The sequence below is a fragment of the Thermobia domestica genome, chromosome 17 (genome assembly GCF_964235325.1).
Source record: "Thermobia domestica chromosome 17, izTheDome1.hap1.1, whole genome shotgun sequence".
Classification (NCBI taxonomy): Eukaryota; Metazoa; Arthropoda; class Insecta; order Zygentoma; family Lepismatidae; genus Thermobia; species Thermobia domestica.
The window spans coordinates 168,037,311-168,058,074 of NC_137470.1; the positions used below are offsets into that span (position 1 = coordinate 168,037,311).

Sequence of the window (20,764 nt, forward strand, 5' to 3'; positions counted from 1 at the left end):
AATTAAGGCTACCTTACAAATAGGTATGGTATGGTTGAAACATTTGTTTGTAAGGATGACGCTGTAGTGACTAAAAAAGGTGAAATTTTATTTGAATGGTAACGCATATCTGTATGGCTAAGTATGATATGATGCGAAAACAGAAGGAACGTTATACGAAAGAAGTTGTCGAATAATGCAGTTGCTGGAACTTACAAACGTGTGAATTTGCTAATCTCCGTCGCCACAGAAACTTTTATGCAATGCGTGCTGGTTATTCGGAAAGCATTTCGGGGATATACGTACACACTGTTTCGTCCCTCAAGCTCACAATATGACATGAGTGCTAATAGTTAATTAAAATGTAACTGTGGCCAAGGGCGCCCATGTTGTGGTTTCCAAGGGAGGCAAGAAAAAGGGACATTTCAAATATAGTTTCAAATTTTGCTGTAGCTATTCTAAAAATTCTATTGAGTCGATATTCCGAAGCACAATTTCCTCTAGGGGGACGAGAGCCCCCCTTGCCCCCCTTATGGGCGCCCTTGACTGTGGCCATCCGCATTAACTGAGCGCACTAATTCTCTATCCCTGAAGTCTGCCTTCCAAACAGCATTGGGTAGGTCAAGCGTACGCCCGAACCGTTGTCCGGTCGGACATTGAAATTTTGAAGTTAGCTCACAAGATCCCTTCAGGGAAGCCGCTGGGATCGCAGGGGTCACATCATTCGATATGCCCTATGATATTTACGTATTTCAATTTTGTTCCATTCATTTACCTTCCATGGTTTTCATACTACGGCTACTGGAGTTTCCGAACTATATCATGGCGGCCATTTTGAAACTGGTGCTCCATATGAAACAAATTTTGGTACAGCGTTACTTAGTTTTCCAAGTCCTTTCGAACGAGGTATTACTCGACCCATGTTCCCATTTGACATTTCAAAGTTACCCCCCGTTACCCCCATTTCCAGGGGGTGGGGAGGGGTACTTTTGGCGGAAATGGTTTTCCCCCTTAGCAATATATAACGTGTACTTCAAACATTTCTTCTATGTTTTATCATTTTTCAGATATTTCCGTGGATTAATTAAAATGGACCACCCTTTATATATATACATACATATATATATATATATATATATATATATATATATATATATATATATATATATATATATATATATATATATATATATATATATATATAGTGTGTGTGTGTGTGTGTGTGTGTGATCGAAAATGACCAATGTTAAGGTCGGAACCATGGTTTTTGGGGTCGCCGAAATGATCAGTGATCTTTCTGATGCTGCTTAAATCGATGCCATTAAAAACGAAAACAGCATATTTCACGGGTATTAAACAAATGAGATTCGAGTTGTGCATTTAAATTTTCATTTCAACCCAGCGAAGCGGGTAATATATGCTAGTTTGATTTTAAATTTCAACGACGTAATTGGTTTAATTGAATGCAACGTTAACAACGGGGATAGTCTCTGGGGTACATACAGACGTAACTGCATTATACTTTGTCGTAGGTTTATTGTTTATTACTATCGCTACTACACAACTAAAATTTACTGTTCCTAATCCAAAACTCTTGCGTTCGTGTCTAGGTATGCAAGAGTATAAAACGCTAGCTCGCTCGAGGATTCGGGAAACAATGTTGAAGCAAGGAGCAATAAGGAAATGAAATCTATAAAAGTTAATTCATATATAGTGTGCCATGTCAGTGCCATTTCCTTGCGATACTCCGTCCGTGCCACGGCCACAACAATTCTCATCATATCATATCGTGTCGTATCGTGCCGTTCTGCTACTGCTTCCTACACCCTTTCCCTTGGTTCTGGTGAACTTCGTGTCGCTTCGTGTACTCCGAAGAAAGTCGAAGTATCGCGGCCGACAAACCACGACAGGCTGGTTTCCCTTCAAAGCGGCCTGTCGGGGTACGGCATTGGAACAGCAGAGGCACGGTACGTCATTTCTGAATTGAAAAAGACAACCATGAATCTTCAATGTCAAAGTCTGAAAACAAAGTTTGTAGAGCAAGGTACGCACGGGGCACGGCATGGGAACGGCACAGGTACGAAATGTCATGTGTGAACTAGAAATGACAATTAAATGAATTTTCAATGAGAAAGTCTGTAAAGAAACTTTGTGAGGCACGGTACGGACGGGACACGGCATGGGAACGGTACATTCGCGGAACGTCATGTGTGAATTGAGAAAGACTACCCACTGAATGTTCAATGTCAAAGTCTGAAAATAAACTTTGTAGACCAAGGCACGAACGGGGCACGGCAAAGGAAACGGTACATTCACGGCACGTCATGTGTGAATTGAAAAAGGGAATCCAATGAATTATTAATGTAAAAGTCTGAAGATAAACTTTGTAGACCACGGCACGGACGGGGAACGGTATGGGAACGGCACAGGCACGGCGCGTCATGTGTGAATTATGAATTTAAATGAAATTTCAATGGCAAAGTGTGAAAAGAAACTTTGTGGACCAAACCACGGACGGGCACGGCATCAGAATGGCACAATATGTGTGAATTAACCTTAATTTATCATTTTAAGGTTATACTCTTGCAGCTAAATCAGACGAATAGTGAAGATGAATAGTTATGAAAACAGGATGGAACTGGAATTTTGGAAGTAACGGAAAAAACTCCTAGAAAACCGACAAATATAATTTTAATCACCACATGGCTTAGGATCGAATCAATACCCTCTCGCCTCAAAGATGGGCACCGCAACACTGAGCAATTATACCTCCCAAGGTACATAACGGGAATATACACTCAGTAATGTGAAGAAGGAGCGGATTCCCAAACATAAAGATACTACTAACACAACGTTAGCTATTAAAATCACATTAGAGGGCTTTATAATATTGCACTATAAGTACGTGTGTCCGTCTGTTACTATGCAAGATAAGTCTTAAATGGAAGTGAGTTTTTGAATTCTATATATATTTTTGCAACAGAAAGTTAAAAGTGTTATCTCGGTCAAGTTCCTTAATGGAGTTAATCCGTTAGCATCTTCATGGGTAACGGTGACTAATATCCCGTTTAAAACCTGTAACACTCCCTAGTGTGTATGCAACCTGCACAGTTACAAAGAATTGTTGGTTGCCTATAAGAAAAAGAGTAAGTAGTTTTTCTTACTACTAATATCTCGGCCAAGTATCTTAATGGTGTCAATCTTGTTATCATTTTCACAAGTAATGGAGATTTTAACGATAGCTGTACATATCCTGTTCGTTCATAAATGACCTTTCGTATAACGCTGATCTTGAAATGAAATGAAATCCTTCAGTTTTATGTTCTACACTTATGCCTTTTAGACTAAGAGAGACGATGATTAAGGTAAGTGAATGCTAATGGAAGAATTGGCGGGGTGAGAAAGTGGGAGGAAACGGGAGTACCAAGAGAAAACCAACGGACTCGAGATTGTCCACCAGAAGCTTACTTGGTAGGGGATCGAACCAGGAACCCTACACAACAGAAACAAGCGCTCTACCACTGAGCACCATGACCCCTACAAAAAAAATACTATTTTCTGGGACCTTGAATAAGTAGACAAGTGAAAAACTTTATAAAAGGTAGTTTTCTCTTGGATACGGCTTTCCAAATGCGTCTGGCCTGTTAAATTTAATTCATATTCCGTAAATAAACGATTTCGGGACAATTACTGTTTTGATATGATTCAATATGAGAATTGAGAGCACAAAGTTTAGTGCGGTGGCCCCTACCCTTTACTTCACTTTCTCACTTCGTACCTCACTAACAAAGCTACATAGGTACCTGAAATATAGTCAGCTATGCTATTTCTTCTCCGCCCTTACTTCAATATTTGATTCAGATTGCTTCGTTCCAATCACCATTGATTTTCTCTTTCTCGTGTTTCTTAGCATACGAGAGCTTATACATTCACTGCAGGTGTATGCATGTGTGCATGTGTGTATGTTGTACTTTATTTCTGGGTAACTACGAGGTGGTATCTAAATGTTCGTGCAATCACTTAAAAGGTGACGAACTACATCATGCATTTTACGGTCCTCAGACATGCATTTTATAGTTAGGACCGTGTATGTTAATCATACAAGTTCTAAACTCCTTAGAACGACTCATTTTCTTTTCTTTTCTTTTCTTTTTCTTTCTTTCTTTCTTTATTTTATTTATTTATTTATTTATTTCTCTCTTTATTTTTTTTTTGCATATGAATCACTGAAGGTGCGATGATTGACACACTTGAGGGACGGAACATCATTAAGTTCTTCATCTTCAGGGGAAGTAAGCAAAGCAGATCCACGAAGAGATGAAATAACTGTATGAGGATGAAAGCCCATCCTATAAGATGATGTCCAAGTGTAACTGGAGAAATGACTACCGCGGACGCTTCTAGACCTGGAAGACAATCTTTCATTGATGATACAGCCTTGACGGAGAAAGTTGAGAAGATCATTATGGAAGACATGGGGATAATCTTTGCAAGTGTTATGTGTGCAATAGGTATGCTTCTGTCTGGAATATTATTCACAACCAATTGCATCTTCAGAAAGTGTCAGGTAGTAACATCCCTCTTCCCTCACCCCTAAAAAGGCACGAGTGAGAAGTCTGCCGCCAAGGTGATTCGTTTCGTTTTCTGGGATTATGAAGGAGTTATCATTACAGATAATCTACCATAAGGGCAAACTGTTACTACGTAGTACCTATTATTCCAATCTCCTGACTAAGTTACGAAAGGAACTGAGGAAGGAACGTTGTAGATTGGTCACAAAAGGGGTGTTTCTATTAGCAGACAATGCACCAGCTTATTCCACCCACGAATCCATAACAAAGGCAGTAGAATTAGGATATGAAATATTGCCTCAACCCCACTCACCGGACCTAGCACCAAGTGACTTCTTTCTCTTCTTAGAAATGAAGCATTCACTCAGTAATGAAGCATTTTGACAGTAGGGTTGACGTCATTTCTGAGTTTAAACTGTGGTTTCAAAGCCAAACTGCAGACTACTACAAAACGGGCTTCGGAAAGTGAAGAACCGTTGTCAAAAATGTGCCGCTAGGCACAGCCACTACATAGAAAGGGACTAATACCATCATGATGTCAGGGTTCTCCAGAGTGTTTTTCTTTTAGGTGATTGCACGAATTTTTTGATATCCCCTAGTACAGGTCGGATCTAAACCAAATTTGGTGGGCAAGAAGCCTACCCTCCAGGAAATAAAAATATGTGTACTTAGTGACCAAGTTTGGCTAGGGAGAGGCTCAGTTGGTTCTGTTTTTATGTGGTACTTAATACCTGGGTAACTACCACCCGATCTCAAGGATATTTGGTGGGCAAGTAAGCCTGCAACGGATACAGTGTTCTACAGTTTGCATACCGGAAACTTCCGAATTCGGTACAACTACTGCGTTCCACTTGTTTTCGTCGTTCATTGTTTTTTCTTGAAAAATCAAGGACAATGTAATATATATATCGTATGAGTTTTTATTCTATTTTTAAGACTTCCAAACTATGCTACTATGCGAAAATCTTATAAAAGAACTTTGTCCGTTCGTCGACAAGAATGAGAGTAAAAACGGTATCAACAAGTGATTTTTTTGCAATTGATTCAGTATCATCTTCTCCATTAACCACTATTCAAACTGGAATTGATTGAATTTAGACCATTTCCGGTTTAAATGTTTATCATCATGTATACAGAAACGGTAACAGATAACAAAAAGCGTTTTTCTGGAAACGATTCAGCGTCTCAATGTAATATGCCAACATTTTCCAAAATATTTAAATCAAACCAGACGTGGTTCAAGTTTGTTATTACTTCCGGTCTCAATTTACTGATTTCCACAGCACAAAAACGGTAACAGATACCGAGATGTGGCTTTCTGCAATCGATTCATCGTCCCCAAAATAGGTTTCCTCTTCTCCGTTAACTCTCTATCCAAACCGGAAGTGGTTCCAAATTATCCGTTTCTAGTTTCGACACTTATCACCATAAAACAAAAATGCTAATAGATAACCATAAATGTTATTATTCAATTGATTCAGGGTCTCAAGAAAACATATAATCACAAACTAAAACACTTCACAAAATAGAAGTGGTTCAAATTTACTATCACTTCCGGTTTTAATAACTATTTCTGTAGAGTAGAAACGGAAAGGTACATAGAGATTAGTTTCTTTACAATTTATTCAGCATTCCAACAGTATGCTCTATATCTTCCGTTTACCCTCTAACCGGAAATGGTTGTAATTAACCTTTTCCTGTTTTAACGTTTACCACTTAGAACAAAAATGGTATTTGGCAGTGACAAGTTGTTTTCTGCAATCGATTTAGGGTGTGAAGAGAACATACACCACAACCCGAAACACCGGAAGTGATTAAAGTTCACTACTACTTCCGGTTTAAATACTTTTATGGTAGAACAAAAATAAATGTAAAAGATATTGAGACGCGGACTTTTGCAGTCGATTCGGCTTCCCTAAGGATAACCCTGTATTCTCCAATAAGATTCTATTCAAACCGGAAGTGATTCAAATTAGCCACCTTTGGTTTCAATATTTATCACAATAGAACAAAAATGATGTTAATGGAGAACGACAAGTAGTTTTCTGTGTTCGAATCGGGGTCTCAAGGGAACATATCATCACAACCTGCAACATTACTCCGAAACCGAGAATGTTCGAAATTGACTAGTACTTCCGGTTTCATTACTGATTTCCTTAGAGCAAGAACCGTAAAGATCTGGAGAAGCATTTTCTGCAATCGATTTAGCTTCTTAAGAGTAGTTACTCTCTCCTTCCTTAACCCTTTATTCGAATCGGAAGTGGTTCAAATTAACGACTTCCGGTTTCAGTTTTTATCACCCAAGAACAAGAAAATAAATAAGGAATAACGTGTAATTCCTTATATCTTTGATCTTTTTAATAAATTAAAACTCGTAGTTGTATAAAGGCATTCAATAGTTTTTTAACGGATGATTAAAATATTGCTATTAGTTGCAATATGATGACGGAATTAATATACGTTAACAGCTTAACTCAAGTGCTAAGTACGAGGGACGGCTGATAAGTTCGCATACTTAGCAATGATTTTTATCCCTTTGGAGACTTTTGGCACAAATCTGTGCCATGGCGTCGATCTTCTGAATTTGCTTTTTAAATCTATAGCAACGCTTTGCACACCGTTTTTTCATTCGTTCATGCGGGAAAGCATCAAAGAATATGTTTCATTTGCATTTTGCAGTCACCGTGCGATGCCTGGGGACAGTGATATTCCAAACATGGAAAACAGAAAAGGGTAAATTTTAAAACCTTTTTTATTAAAAAATAATAAAAAAAATCCTGACACATCACTATTAATCCTAGGATCATGGTCCGTACCTCGTTGGGTTTGCAATGAAGGAATGTTTCCAACTTTACCATTCAAATTTCTATATTATGTATCAGAAGCGGAAATATCTCGCCCAAAATTGGAAAAAGGGGGATTTTTTAAAAGGAGATTTTATCTTTTTTCTGGAATTCCTCCCCTCAGGTACATGATAGGGATATGTGAGTGGTACCGTTTAAAACCTAGCGTCATTCAAAACAAAACGAGGTACGAATCATGATCGTAGGATAAATAAAGATTTTTTTTAAAAAAATAACGGAATTTTCCCCCTATTACACATTTTTAGTCAATGTGTTTAGTAAAGTAGCCACAGTGTCATCCCTATTTGTCGTAGGATCATCGTTCACCTCAGTTTGTTTGTAATGTTGCAAAGTTTCCAACGGTACCACTGCTGTTGCGTTGTCATGTATCTGAGAACAATAATTTCCGTAAAAGGGAATATTTGAAAATTCGAATTTCCCGCTACTTTTTAATAAATTTTGGGCAGGAATTCCTCCACTCAGGTACATGATAGGGACATGCAAATAATATGATTGGAACACTAAAGAAAACATAGCATAGATAGATAGATTTAAAAACCAGCTGAGAATACTCCAAGAGCATTGCCAGAACGAACGAACATACATCATCTCTTTATGACTTACGGTTGCCGAGAAAAGGCTTCTCAAAAATATATATAGTTCTGGCACAATGAAAAGCAAAATTGTGTCAAATAGCGGGACAGTTGCGGATAAGTAAAGAACGAGTCTGAAAAATTTTGCACAAACAATTAAACATGAAAAATAAAAACGAAAAAAAAGGAGTGCGCTGGGTACCGAAAATACTCATGCCGTTCGTCAAGCAACGTCGACTGTAGAGTTGTAGATTTTTTTTTTCGGAATTAGTCGGAGAAAATCTCCACAAAATTTGCTCCCGAATTTTAACTCTAGATGAGGCTTAAATTCGAAATTGTGATCCGGAATCGAATCAGAAATCTAGGTAGTGGGCTAACAAAGAGAAATGCTGTCAAAGAAATTCAAAGTGGAAATGAATTGCTCCTTTATGGTATGTAGTCTAACCGCGCCTAAAAGTCAGGTTGGTTGCATACCATTCGATTGTTATGTAGATATACTACCAAGTATTTCCATACGGGGTTATTATACGGATATGAATTACACCTGTCCGTCACTCCCTAGATATGCTCTAAGTCATTTCAATAGTGGATTGTTTAAGTATATGAATTGCCCCTCTATACTATGCAACCTAACCGCAGCTAAGAGTCATGCTGGTTGCATAGCACTCAGTTATGTTTCCAAGTATTTTCATAGGGTTTAATTATATATATGAATTTCCTCTTTATAATATGCAACCTAAATGCCTCTAAAAGTCAGGTTGGTTGCATACTATTCGATAACTCCGTAGATATGCTCCTGAGCATTTCTATAGGGGATTATTCTACGTATATGAATTGCCCTTTATAATGTGCAACCTAACAACAGCTAAAAGTCATTTTAGTTGCATAACACTCACTAGAGATGTACTTGAACCAGAACCCACAAAGTGGGTGATATATATATATATTTCCTAACAGCTTGGGTCAAGGTAAGATCAAAACCAGTTACCAAAATTGGGAAAGTCTCATGCATTCCGCTTGGGGGCAGCACTTTACTCATTGTTTATTAAAATCTTTAAGCGTGTCCATAAAGTCAGCTGCAATCCTGAAAAGTCTGAAATGGTGAGACAGACATGAAACCAGAAAAACATGTATTTCATCATTTTAAAAGTACAACGTATGAAAGTAAAATAAATTGCTCCAGGGTTCCAGACGGGGTCCAACTCAAAATGTTGAAATGGGAAAGAGATTCAAGTTTAGTATCGCATGGAAGCTGATGTTAGGTGAAAGAAGATGAAACAAGTCTCCAGTTTAGATGATAAGCCTGTGCAAAATGACGGTGAGTCAAAATGTCTACACAAGCGTAATTAAAAAGTCTAGGCCACTCCTATTAATCTGAAACTGTGAGGCGTAAAAAAAACTAGAATACATCAAAGTAAAAAACAAATGTCCCAGGATCACCCGCAGGATCTCAGACGGGGTCCAACTCAAAAGTTTCAAATGCCAAGGGAAGAAATTAGGACATCATTTGTAACCTCAACTTGAGAATTCCTTTCCCATTTCAACATTTTGAGTTGGACTCCGTCTGGAAACCTGTGGAGAACCCTAGAACATTTTTTACTTTAAATCATTACACTTTTAAAATATAATGGCATGTCCGTGTTTTTGTTTTTACACCTATCCCACCGTTCAGATTCATAGGAGTGGCCATAGACTTTGCAATGAAGATTGTGTTGATATTTTGACCCACCGCTATTTTGCATAAGGTTAAAGTAGAGAGTCGAGACTTGATTTATCATTTTTCATTTAACACCAACTTTCATACGATATGCAAGTCGATCCCCATTTAGATTTAAAAATTTTGAATTGGATCCCGTTTGGGACCCTGCTGGGGACCCTCAGGCAATTTATTTTACTTTAATACGTTGTACTTTTGAAATGATGAAAGATATGTTTTTATGTCTCACCGTTTCAGATTTTTTCGGGGTTGCAACGGACTTTATGGACACGCTCAAAGATTTTAATAACAATGAGTAAAGTGCTGCCCCCAAGCGGAATGCATAAGACTTTCCCAATTTTGGAAACCGGTTTTTAACTTACCTTGATCCAAGCTCTCAGGAAATATATGCATCACCCCCACTTTGTGGGTTTAGGTTCAAGTACATTCCAGGTCAGTTACTAAGTAGGTTCCTCCAAGTATTCAGTAGTATTCTCCCAAGTATTTCCACAGGGGATTATTATATGTTTACCAATTGCCCCTTTATAGTATGCAACCCAACTGAACCTAAAGTCAGGTTAATTCATGCCATTCGTTTACTTCTTAGATATGCTCCAAAGTATATATATTGACGATAATTATATGTAAATGAATTGCCTCTTTATAGCATGCAACCTAAATGCACCTAAACGCCATGTTGGTTGCATAATACTTGGTTATTCCGTAGATATGCTCCCATATAGACGATTACGATAAGTACAGTATATGAATTGTCCCTACTAGTATGCCACCCAACTCTACTCTAAAATCAGTTGGTTGCATACATTTCGGTCATCATTAGATATGCTCCTAAGTATTTCTATAGGGGATTGTCGTATTTGACTTACCCTTGATAGTATGCAACCCAACCATGTCTAAAAGTCATGTTGGCTGCATAGCACTTGGTTAGTCTCTAGATACGCTCCCAAGTATTTTCATAAAGGATTATATAAGTATATGAATTGCCCCTTTATAATATGCAACCCAACCACACCTAAAATTCAGGTTGCTTGCATACCATTCGGTATTACCGTAGATATACTGAAAAGTATTTCTAAATGGAATTATTATTGTATATGATTTGCCCCTTTATGATATGCAACCTAACTGCACGTAATAGTCATGTTGGTTGCATACTATTCGGTTACTCCGTAGATATACTCCCAAGTAATTCTATAGAGGGTTACCATACGTATATGAAGCACACCTTTACGGTATGTAAGCCTACTATACCATAAAGTCAGGTTGGTTGCATCCCATTCAGTTACTCCGTATGCTCGTTAGTATTTCCATAGGGATTAATTGTGTGTGTATGAATTGTCCCTTTATAATATGCAACCTAACTGCACATAAATGTCATGTTGGTTGCATACCATTCGGTTATTCAGTAAATATGCTCCCAAGCATTTGGATAGGGTATTATTATACTTATATGAATTGCCCCTTTATAATATACAACCTAATCACACCTAGAAATCAGGTTAGTTGCATAGCATTCGATTATTCTGTAGGCATACTCCCAAGTTTTCCATAGAGGATTATTATAAATATATGATTTGCTCCTTTGTAGTATGGAGCTAACTAAATACCTAAAAGTCAGTTTGGTTGCATACCGTTCGGCTATTTTCAGCATTCTAATCAAACTCTAAGCTTCCTCGTCGCTATATGGTTTTCCTACACGACTTCGCTGCGCAAGATTTGAGTTTGGTTCCCGGCAGTATTTCATGTGGTTCGAATTCCGTGCTACTCTGTACTTTCACGTCTCATACAGCTTCGCTGCTGAACGAGACCCTAAACTCAAATCAAATTTAAAAATCTACCCACTCCTAAAGGTAAAAAAGGAAAAATAAAAGAATAAAACAAAGTTGGGCAAGTTGATACTTGAACAATGTTTCTCTTTTAAAATATAATGACGGGGACACTCGATTTAAAAGGTGTAAACTGCTTTCTTTTGAGATTAAGTTCTTCTTGAGATTTTCTAATTCAACCTGGCAAATGACGGGATGGTAGGATTTAGGATTTTTATATTTCTGGTCTTTCGGCATCTAACGCCATTTAGCCCATCACGATTTGAGGGATGACGTCTCTCGGCGAACACACTATCCGGGGAGAGGGAAGGAAGGAAGGAAGCGGCCTGGGACCTATAAGTTAGGTACCACCCCGTCATTTGCCTGGTGTGAATGAGGAAAACCCAGGAAAACCTCATTCAGTGTGGCTGGCCTGAAAAAGCGTGTTACACTTTTTCAACCGAGTGACCCCACCACAAACCGAACCCGGAACCGTTCGCACCGAAGGCGAGAGCGTTAGCGACTACGCTACGCGGTGCCACTGACGGGATGGTACTTAACATACATATCACAAGCAAATTCCTTCTTTCTCGTTCCTTTTTCCCTTCCCCTGCCCCGGATAGAATGCTCGAAGGACGTCATCCCTCTAAAGTGTAAATTTAGGATATACTTATATCCTAATATATAAAAATAAAAGTGACTACGACTGTGTTTTAATAACTCTGGAACAACCCAACCAATCTCGATCAAGAAGATATTTAAAAATGATGGAAAATGACCGATATTAGTGCCGAATCCATAGTTTTCGGGATCGCTGAGACGAATAGTGACACTTCCGATTCCGTTTAAATTCAAGTTGGCCCCTTTTGTGTTCAACTTCAATGTATTCTCCCCGTGCGAAGAATGGGTAATCAATTTTTCTTATTTCTCATATATGTGATATCGAATCCTTTTTCACAATTTTCTTAATTCCAGTTCAGTTCCAAAATTTTCAGTTTTGCATATTCCTTTCATCCCTCTGGTCTTGTGGATTTCGCGTGCGCATTCAGTGAACGTCGTCTCGGGTTCAGTTCTCTGTGGGGGCATTTGATCAGATTACGGTGGTTTGTGAACTACATTATAAACTATAGGTCTGTGTCTCATGGGCCCTCAATTTACAAAAGAAATGTTAATCTTTAACGAAAAAAAAAAAACGTTCTTTAGAACCAGATAGAAAAAAAAACTGGCCACGTTTTCTTTGTTATAGTAGATTAGTTTATGTATCTAGATCTGCTTGGTGAATGGTCCAGAACTTAACTTTGAAAAAAAAAACATGGGTTGATTTTGAGTTTAGCGCCTCTGTAAGTTGCGAAACTATATGAGACGTGGACCTACTGATTAACGTGGAATTCGAACGACATGAGCTCCTGCCGGGAAGCGAATCCGGCTCTCCCACGGCAAAGGCGCGTACGTTAACCACTTTGCCACGAAGGAGCACTTAAAAAGAGTTATATTTGTTCAATGTTATTACTCAGTATGTGCCATTTCGAAATAGAACTGCAATAATTTAGAAAGAATTGAATCGTTGAGCTCGAAAACCAGTCATTTCCATCGAAGCTAATTTGAGAGGAGTGACAAACAAAATTATATTAATTAATATGTATCTGACATATAGGGTTATTTTCATTTTCGGAAAGTGGAAAAATGTCAGTTATACGGTCCGAAATTGAAAACAGCCCCATATGCCAGATGCATATTGACTAATTTAGCTCTGTTTGTCACTCCTCTCAAATTAGCTTCGATGCAAATGACCGGTTTTTGAACTCAACGATTCAATTGAATTTTTCCTGGCGACGTGAGTTTAATAAGTCTTGTCAGGCTATCAGCTAGGTGAAGATATTGACATCCAACGTTTCGAATGAAGACATCGCATTCATCTTCAGGGATTGTAATGTTACAGGTAACGTCGGATGCCAATATCTTCACCCGGGCGATAGCCCGGGAAGACTTACTAAACCTATAAGAGTATTTACTGTCCCTAAATATCAAATATGGATTATCAATAACTCGTATAAAAAATATTTCAGTTTAACGTTTCATTTTCATTTAATGTAGGCTAAAAATGGATGATTATTAAAATTTAGTGATCACAAAATAATAAGTAGAATGATAATGTGAGAGGAAATAAAAATCTCGAGAAAAGCCACAAACTAGCATGGCTTGAGATCTAACTAGAGACCCCTTGAACCAGGCGTGAACCCTCTACTTCTAAGTCATCATGGCCACGATTATTATAGATATTTATGTTTTATACATTATCTCATGCCTATGAGGTTTCGGCCATTACTACAAAGTCAACTAGCAGGCAAATGAAAAGAAAATGTATGAATTACGATTTCCTGCTCATATCTTCAACCTGCCGTAAGAATTGTCCTCTTTTCTTTCACGAATCAAGTGAAATATTTTCTTTCCTCTCCATCTTTTTCCATCCATTATATCAGCTATTGCGTGTATTACAAGGGAATTTATTCCTAAGAAATGTTTTAACAAATTATCTCCTCTTAATAAAAAAAATCTAATTTTATCCTCAAAGAACTTTTCACTAGGAACAGTCTTCACTGGTTTTACGAATATTATTATTGCCTTATTCTAACTAGATAACTCTATTCTTCTTTATAGAAATTAACAAAAAAATACTTACAAGAACCAAATGTTGGCGGTGATTAGCAGCAAGAAAAGTCTTGCCGTCATGTTGATGATATCTGAAAAAGTAACAAAAATTAAATATTAAAATTAAGATTGGAACATATCACTTTTAACAAACACACATTCACCACACACACACTTACACGTACATACATACACAGTATAAACAGTAAAATATTCCCTAATCAGCTTGAAGTCCAATTCTAAAGAAAATCTCCGAAGTTAAGTCTGTTAAGAAATTTCACTGAATTCGGACAATATTGTATGCACATATTTCAGAAACAGAAACTAAACTACATTTGTCACAATAGAAATTTGTTAAAGCAATTCTTCGTAAAATACTTGTAATTCATCTCACTTTACGTAACGATACAAAATCATGTCAAAAATATTTAACTCACAAGTTTCTAAAACTTTGCTAAATTTGAAATACGTTTTCTAATGTTAGAACACCTTTACATTGTCCCTATCCTAAAATCACAGAACATGTCACGTGTTATTGAATAGCACACTAATACAATGCAATTGCTCTTACCTTAGAACCAAGCTCAGAAGTCCAATGTTTCTCCAAGGAAAGCACAGCAGAAAAGATGGACTGGCCACAAGCCGGGCTCCTTTTATAGACAATTTCAGCCAATCAGAAAGAAGAACAACGCCCGTTTGTGAAGACCAATTATAAGACGAAATTCACGTCACGTGTGCTAACAGCACAGGAAGTGATGCGGTTCTAGAACCTTCTAGAATATTCTCGAACATTCTGTACAGGATATGTGACGTCAATTTGTATTATATTCCTGCTTCCGCCAGGTACTAAAGTTACGAAGAAGATGTGTCATACAGGATACAACAGTAACTAACGCATATTTTCGCTATACATTCCTTAGGAGTGCGTCGTATTTATAGATTAATATAACAATACGGATGTCGTAAGCGAAAAAAAAAGCAGTATTTACAAGGCCTCTCCCACTTTTAAGAAATAAACAATACCTAAATTTACTTGTTAATATTTTTATTGCGTCTATATTTCGCTCAAAATTTATGATGATTATACTTAAAATATGATTTTCTAGACATTTAATAATAATAATAATAATAATAATAATAATAATAATAATAATAATAATAATAATAATAATAATAATAATAATAATAATAATAAATTGACACTATCGAGGTATCCAACAGTTGTTTCTGGACTATCACATGTTTTATTTTTTTAAGATTATTTCTTTGCGTCAGAAGCTCAAACCCACAAATATTTTCTTTATATATTCCCTTCCTTTAAATTAGAAATTATCATCATTATGTTATAGGAATAAAGAATGTTTTTCATTTGAAATAGTTATTGCAAAATATATCAACTTTAAATTCTATTGTATCCTAACTATAAAACTAAATGAACTGACTGTCATAAAATAACGGGTGCTTCCGTTTGACATGGAAAGTTGAAATTTGGCATGATTGTAGTTTTCCGAAACTAACCCACAGGAAAATTGCCAAAGTGAATATATATATATATATATATATATATCTTACGTTCTTGGAATTGGAATAAAAACTTGAAATTCGATATACTTGTAAATTTTCATTAGTGTTACCTAAATAAATCGCCAAAAATTAAAATTTCCAAAGGTATAGTGGTTTTATGGGAATCTGAAAAATCTTTCCTATGTTATTTATATGGGACATCTTCTACACCCCAAAATGTTTAGTTACATCCGGTATGATTAGAATAATGAAATCTGGCATGATTGTCGACTTTGAGAATTAACCGACAGGAAAATTGCCAAAACTGAATATTTTTAGTTTTTAAGGGGGTCTAAAGGAGGATGCAGAAATTCCCATGTTATTTAAATGGGCATTTTCTTGGGATACAAAATCTTAAATGTAGTTGGAATAGGAATAGGTAGTTGGAATAGGAAAAGAAACTTCAAATTCGGTAGAATTGTGGGTTTAAGAAATGCAAGACCGGAGGTCGAGCAAACGTGGGAGTCTGTTGGCGGAGCTCCCAGCTAGCCAAAGGGTAGTCACGTTATAGATTTGTGACAAATATTCTTGTTTCAAACAAATTCTAGACTATATTATGATAATGATTAAACTGACTTTAAGTATATTTCTCCACCTGGTCCAGACTCCAAAATTTCGTAACTAGACCAACATTTGTAGAGTTGAGTTGATTTTAAGTTTAACGTCACGTTCAGCAGCGAGGCTATATGAGACGTGGACTTACTCATTAACGTGGAATCTGAACCACACGAGCTCCCGCCGAACCGAAATCGAAGCCGGGTCTCCCACGCCAAAGGCGTGTACGCTAACTACTTAGCCACGAAGGAGTTGCAACATTTGTAGGCCTTCTTTACAGAACTATACTCGTTTAACAGAGAAATGATTGATGTAGGATAAAGATTTGATTTTATGCTTCATCTATACTCCCTTTTTTCTTATAAAAATAGTATAGTTCTATCATTTAAAAAAATAAGCGGCAGTAATTAACAATTACTTATCGACTTTTTGGATGTAGAATAAAGCAAGTTCAATATTACATAGATGTATTGGACCCCCCAAAATACTTTCGACCTCTCCCAGCAAATATATCTGGGCGCGCGCCTGTTTTTCCTATTGTTGAAATCAAAGACTCAAATAGACTTCACGAATGTAGGAAAAAGGACTGTCAGGGGAAAAGACAAAAAGACGGGGAGCATAGTGGCTTAGTGATATAGTCATTACCTCTGGTACCTGAGGGTCCTGATTCGATGCTTGACCAAGTAAGTTTATGTTGGACAACATCGTGCTTGTAGGTTTTCTCGGAGTACTCCCGTTTCCTCCCACTTTTTCGTTTCCCCAATTCTTCAATCATCATTCACTTGCTTTGATCATCGTCTCCCTTAGACTAATAGGCGTAATCGTGGGACGTTAAACTAAATATTTCATTTCAAATGGTTAAAATGTTATCAGTAGGCACAGTGCTGTAAGAGAAAATGGTGTTTTCCACCGTGTTTTTTCTGGTGAATAAAGGGGCCGCGGTGGTTCAGTGGTAGAGTGGTGAACTTTGTGATGGACAAACACCGTGTGCGTGGGTTTTCTCTGGGTTCGCCCGTTTCCTCCCACTTTCTTCATTCCACCATTTCATTCATTACTCATCATCCCCGTCTCCTTTAGCCTAACCGGCATAACCGTGGGAAGTAAAACTCAAAGATTTCATTTTTCATTTCATTTGTCTGGTGAATAAAGCTGTAAATTCGATTTTTACGTAATTTTAAAGTTTAAACATTTATGGGGGAAAGGGAGTAACTCCTCAAGTGTGGAATATTGGGGGACAAATCGCACTCGAAAAGCTGTTATTTCCTTTCTTTCTTTTTTTTCCTTTTTGCAAAGTGTATATCCGGATAACGAAATTAAAAGTGCTTTTACATTAGTTGCTGTGATATTTATGCCAAAGGTACCTCATATCTAAATATAATTTTGGCCAGAAAATCAACTTTAAATTCCATCGAATTTCAAAGTTATTGCAAAAAAATCCAAAATAAAAAGTTTGTATCTCGGAAGCGACTTGAGCTACAAGGGTAAAACAAAATAAGAGTGTAATTTGATTGAAGGGCCTTATAGGAAATATGAAATAATGTATTTTACCCTTTAAATTTCTATCGAAAAAAAAACGCGTCGAATATATTCGAATCCAAATCTTGTTGCTTTATGTTTGAGTGACCACCTTCTATTTTCCACCACAGAAGCAAAGGCAACCAATCTATAATATATTTGGACCATAGTTTATATCTTCCGTGAAACTTGGTGTAAAATTAAAAAAAAAAAGAAAGAAAAAGAAGTGCAGGAGTTGTATTTTTGCCTGCAGGATAGGCAACCCACTTTACGCCATTCATGTTTTGGCCGGCACGAATATTTTCAGAAGTCAAAGACGGTCGATTTTGAGTTTCTGACTCGTCATGAATTACCCTGCATGGCAATATATCTCTCACAATCGTACTTCTTCCAGAAAGTTGTTTTCTGTAAATCACGATTTAAAATATTGGTATCCTACTAAGATAGACTGAAAATCGGTAGCATTAGCGCTCTCACGCGGTTTCTGGAATAGGTACCATTGTGGGAGTTATATTGCAATGTAGTCATTCATGACGAGGCACAAACTCAAAGTCAACCATCTTTGACTCCTGACAGTATTAGTGCCTCCCCCCCCAAATTATGGTGCAACTTGGGTTGCCTATCTTGCAGGCAAAATACAGCATCCCAGTTTTGGTTTTCCTTATTTTACACCAAGTTGCACCTAAGAAATCAAACCATGGTGAGAATATATTATAGGTGGGTTGATGCTACTTTTATGGTGGAAAATAGAAGGCGGTTACTCAAAGATAAAGTTACAAGATTTGAATTCGAATATTTTCGACGTGTTTTTCGATATAAATTTGAAGGGCGAAATACATTGTTTCTTGTTTCTTGTAAGACCTTTTTAGCAAATAATATGCATGTTTTGTTTCACACTTGTAACTGATATCGTTTCTGAGACATGAAAAGTTTTCATTTTCAACTTTTCCACAATAACTTGGAAATTCGAAGGAATTTGAAGTTGATTTTTTGACTAATGTTATCTTTGGATATGAAGTACTTTTTTATAAATATCACAGCAATCCGTTTAAGGTCACTTCTTATCCCATTTTTTGGCCATACTCTTTGTTTGAAAATAGAAAATGAAATTTTAAAAAAATGAAAATGAAATCTTACAATTTAACGTTCCACGATTAGGCACTTTAGACTAAGGAAGAGGGATGATTAAAGCAAGTTAACAATGATGCAAGAATCGGTGGAATGAGAATGTGGGAGGAAAGGGGAGTACCCCGAGAAAATCCACGGACACGATGTTGCCTACCACAAACTGACTTAGCCAAATATCGAACCAGGGACCCCATGCACCAGAGGTAAGCACTCTAACGAAATAAAAATACAAAATAATGCATTTTCACTCTATCTATTTCAAAAATACTACTGCTAGCAAATTATTAAGAAAAATATATCTGAGGGTGGGGGTAGATATGTTTCCGATGGGTCGACTAAGGTTCAGTTAGAACCAAATTTAAAACTTACATATGATGGCGTAGATATATCTTTCTTAATAATTTGCTAGCAGTAGTATTTTTGAAATATATATATATTTATGTGTGTGTGTGTATATATATATGTATGTATGTATGTATGTAATATATATACGCCATCTAGGTTACATTTACCCAGTTTAAGAGATCCTTCGTGGCTAAGCGGTTAGCGTAGGCTCCATGACGTGAGAGACCAGCATTTGATTCCCGGCGGGAGCTCATGTGGTTCGGATTCCACGTTAATCAATAGGTCGTGTCTCATATACCCTCGCTGCCAAAACGGATGTTAAACTCAAAACCAATTCAACTCAAGTCATTACCCAGTTCACGTAAGGCCCTAACAAGTAAACATTCAATGTTTGACTTTATATAAATAAAAATAACTGCGACCTTATATGCTCTCTAACTGCATTGATGTTGATGAAGTTTGGTGCATGAGTTGAAAAATGAAATAATTAAAATGAAATCTTTGAGTTCAAGGTCTCACGGCTAAGGGAGACAACGATTAAAGAGAGTGAATAATGATGAAGGAATTGGATGAGTGAGAGAGTGAGAGGACACGAGACTACCCCGACAAAACCCGCTTACTCAATGTTGTCTACCACAGACTCATGTGGCCGGGATTCGAACCAGGAACCTCACGTAACAGAAGTACGTGCTCTACCGCTGGCCCACCGTGTCCCCATAAATAGCGTCAAATCTTTAGTCTCTATCAAATATTTCTTTGCTATACAACTATAGTTTTATTAACAAAAGTGTACAAATGTGTGTCGGGCTACGAAATTTACAGAGGGTCTGGATGAATTCTTTTAGACTGCTGCACCAATTTTGATTAATTTTGGTACATGAGTGGAAGGTTGTCCTAACATACTTTAGACATATTTTTTTTGCAGAGAAAGAAGGGTGAGGGATTTTGTAATATGTAGAAATAGTTCCGACTGGCCCGGCTCTATCATATATGGAACACGTGGATTTGCACGGGGCTGCAAATTTCGAAGGGTGGCAAAATCTGTCATAACTACATTATTTAAAATAATATTTGTTGTTGGAAACAGTTTTCATGATGATGGTAGTTAATTTACTACGTTGACATTCTATTTGAATACTACATTCAATAGATCATATTTAGCTTGTATTAGTTTAAAGTCACATGGATAGTGCTAAAGCAAATGGTCAGTCTAATCACAGCATGAATAATTGCTTGATTGTTGCCAAATACAAGAACTAAACTCTCGAACAGTAGCAAACACCTGTTCCATTTAGTTAGTTATCACAGTTTTGATATGAAAACTAGTCTTGTCTTTGTCACAAACAAGTTCCTTATCACTGAAGGCGGAAACAAGTTTTTTTTTTTTTTAAATTAACAAATGTAGAAGAAAAATGAAGAAATAAAAATAAAAGAGCTAGTTGCACTGGAATTGCAAACTGATATATTGAGATTGAAGTTCGATATTTAATTCTATGAAAAG

The 20,764-nt window shown here is 37.0% G+C and overlaps 1 protein-coding gene across 1 annotated transcript in view; it reads right to left on the reverse strand.

Annotated features, from left to right (window-relative positions):
* LOC145674477 (uncharacterized) overlaps nucleotides 1-14,782 on the reverse strand; it is a 36,220-nt gene extending 21,438 nt beyond the window's left edge. Inside the window, exons 1-2 of the mRNA XM_081744591.1 lie at nucleotides 14,729-14,782; nucleotides 14,189-14,249 (exon numbers count right to left, since the gene is read on the reverse strand). Of these exons, the coding sequence (XP_081600717.1) occupies nucleotides 14,189-14,238 (50 nt within the window). The 5' untranslated portion in view covers nucleotides 14,239-14,249; nucleotides 14,729-14,782. The remainder of the gene's footprint in view (nucleotides 1-14,188; nucleotides 14,250-14,728) is intronic.
* Between the last annotated feature and the right edge of the window lie 5,982 nt (nucleotides 14,783-20,764).